Raw genomic sequence first — 3,039 nt, forward strand, 5'->3', positions numbered from 1 at the left:
TTAAAAAAAAAAAAACAAGGAGCACAACACCCGTTAGCATTTAAGGATGACCCAAATTTTTGTTCCCTATTTTAGAGAGTAATATTTAGTTGGTTGGTGCTGCACTCTACTCACAATTAGGGTTTCTTTGAGAGGTTTCGAAATCCTGTGCGGCAGCCATCATGGTGAGTGTCCTTCTTCCTCGCATTTCATTAGATCCGTGCTTGATTATCTATGCGGTTTCTTTGAATAACTGAATTTTCATGTGGATTGAGTAGGTTCTTCAGAATGACATCGATTTGCTTAACCCTCCAGCTGAGCTTGAGAAGAGAAAACACAAGCTCAAGCGTCTTGTTCAGTCTCCTAACTCTTTCTTCATGGTATTCTCTCTCTTATTATCTTTCCCGTTTTTTTTGTTATTAGTTTTTCTAATACGTTTTTATGTCTCTTGTTTTCCCCTGTTTTATTGTTGCAGGATGTGAAGTGCCAAGGTTGCTTCAACATGTAAGTTGGATGATTCTCCCGTTTTTTTGTGTTGATTTTTATTTAGTGATATCTAACTTGCTTCAAATTACTCGAATTAGTTTTAACACGCCAAATTTGTGATTGGATGCAGTACCACTGTATTCAGCCACTCTCAAACTGTCGTGGTGTGCGGAAACTGCCAGACAGTATTGTGCCAGCCAACCGGCGGGCGAGCCAGGCTGACTGAGGGCTGCTCTTTTAGGAAGAAAGGGGATTAAAACGGTGTGACATCCTTTTAGACTGTAAAGTTTTGCTGCTCTAAAATAGGATCAATGCCTTTTGTCTTTGTTTCACAGTTTTCTCTAGAACTTGATGATACCACCTAGCCTTTTCATATTGCATATGGTTTTGGTAGATTTTTAATTTTATCTTTCATGTTGGATTCATATTACTCAGATTCTTCAATGATTGTTATGCATGTGTTGTAGTTCTTTGTGCTTGATTTGTCTTACTTTTGGTTCTTAAAGCTGGACATTACACGTGTTTTTATGCTTTTCTAGGTTAGGTTTTAATCTTGAGGATTGCTAGGAGACTAGCAACTTTTGTGATTTGTAGCCATCAAATAGCCATCAATGATGGTTTTAATGGTACGAGATTGATGTGAGATTTCATCCATTGGCTCATTTTTTTTTTACTGGTTACATACTGGCCAGAATTTAAAAAAGTTGCTGGCCCCTTAGACTTTTCTTATTTATATTTTGGATTTTTTGTTGAACACAAGCAATGTGGATTGCTTGATGATGCGCCTAAGGCCGAGCGCTTCCCTCTTGAGTTAGGGGTGGCGTGGTATATCCACGGGAGAGGGTATTCTTTGTGGCGCACATTTAAGTGCGTAGGCGCACAACAATTCGCCGTATGGTGAAGGGGCTACAGGCCGCTTTGCTGCTTTAGTAATAGCAGTTTGAGCGAGAAGGATTGCCCCATATTTCTTTACAATTTTGGGCTCAAGGTGAAACTTGCCTCTATAGTTAGAGATTTCTTCTTTGTTTGCTTGGCTGCTCTTAAGTTACGAAAAAAATCAGCTTTTCATTCATTCGGTCTTTGTTGAATAACAAGCAGTCTTAGCCTTTGTCATTTTTTTAGGTATAAATGTCAAATGCATGATATGATTGACAAGGTTTATCATGAATATTAAACTCTGGAGTTTTGCTACTCTTAGTTATATCCATAGAATTAAGAATCTCCAGAACATAAAATAAGTCCTTGCCTTATAAGATTAGAATTTACCACTTCAACTATTTGAAAATTTTGATGGTGAAATCCCTAATCTTTCATTACACATCTCAAATATATTAAAATTATTTGAAAATTCATCACTTCTCTAGATTTCTAATTTTTTATTTAAATCATTTTAAATTTAATTCTTTCAGTTGTGGACTTGTTATCATTTTTTCTAGAGAAAATGATAAATCGATCATGGACTTTTTAGTCCGCAGACATTTAACTCCCTGAAGATTTAAAAAGAGTAAAGTATCGTTTTTGTCCCCAACGTTTGGGGTAAGTTCCAAAATTGCCCATAATATTTCAATCGTCCTATTTAAGTTCCTAACGTTCCAAAATGGATTTAATGTTGTCCTGCCATTAGAGATCTGTTAACAGAATTGACGGTGGGACGAAATTATGACGATTTTAAAATGTTAGGAATTTAAATAGAACGAAAAAGTTTGAGACAAAAACGATACATAGAAATAAAATTTAATTTTATCCTTTAATAATATCAATTTTTTGTGATTAAAAAATAATTAAATATTATATACAGTAAAAAATTGATATTATTGAAGGATAAAATTAAATTTTATTTATATGTATCATTTTTGTTAACGGATCCCTAACGGTAAGGCAACATTGAGTCAATTTTGAAACGTTAGGGACTTAAATAGGATGATTGAAACGTTAGGGACAACTTTAGGACTTACCCCAAACGTTGGGGGACAAAAACGATACTTTACTCATTTAAAAATATATTAAAGTCTGCGACCTCTTCAAAATTTGGACATATCGATTTCTGAGTCTAATTTGTTCAATTTTAAAAAATTTTTCACGTGTGCATCCGTATCAACTAGATCAGTACAACGGGAGTTACGTTTGATTTTTTTGCTGAGAGATGTGATCAAAAGTAGTAGTATTATGAAAGAAGTTATTTTTTCAACTTCTCTATAAACTCCTAAGTAGCTTCTTAAAAAGTTGCAATTTAATAGATTAGTCATATAATAAATACTGAGAGTTGACGGATTCCTCATTGACTAATCATTAATTCTACAAGTATTTAAATCATACCCAATATCCATTCAACTAGCACCCTAGGGTATTAGGTGTCCGAAATCAAAGTATAATAAATACATTGTTAATTACTATAATAGTCGCGGGTTAAAGGAAGCTCTGTTACCATGTTCATCTTGAGAATATCCTATTGACAAATATGCGGTAATTATAACCATTAGGAATTCTCAGAGTGAGTCAATTCAATGATCATATCTCTATATGCACCATTTATATATATAATGTAATAAATGAGATCTATTAATCTTCATCCAA

The 3,039-nt window shown here is 34.1% G+C and overlaps 1 protein-coding gene and 1 long non-coding RNA gene across 2 annotated transcripts in view; one reads left to right on the forward strand and one right to left on the reverse strand.

Moving 5' to 3' along the window:
• Positions 1 to 2,510, reverse strand: part of LOC110266452 — a 10,894-nt gene extending 8,384 nt beyond the window's left edge. The window contains exons 1-2 of the long non-coding RNA XR_002353848.1: positions 2,500 to 2,510; positions 1,735 to 1,739 (exon numbers count right to left, since the gene is read on the reverse strand). This is a non-coding gene — a long non-coding RNA (uncharacterized LOC110266452). The remainder of the gene's footprint in view (positions 1 to 1,734; positions 1,740 to 2,499) is intronic.
• On the forward strand, positions 9 to 946 carry LOC107619215 (40S ribosomal protein S27-2). Its single transcript, XM_016321459.2, has 4 exons — positions 9 to 164; positions 258 to 359; positions 455 to 483; positions 596 to 946. Exons 1-4 carry the CDS (start codon positions 162 to 164, stop codon positions 720 to 722), a joined length of 261 nt encoding a protein of 86 aa, XP_016176945.1. The 5' UTR covers positions 9 to 161; the 3' UTR covers positions 723 to 946.

This window comes from Arachis ipaensis, chromosome B09 (assembly GCF_000816755.2).
Source record: "Arachis ipaensis cultivar K30076 chromosome B09, Araip1.1, whole genome shotgun sequence".
Lineage (NCBI taxonomy): Eukaryota > Viridiplantae > Streptophyta > Magnoliopsida > Fabales > Fabaceae > Arachis > Arachis ipaensis.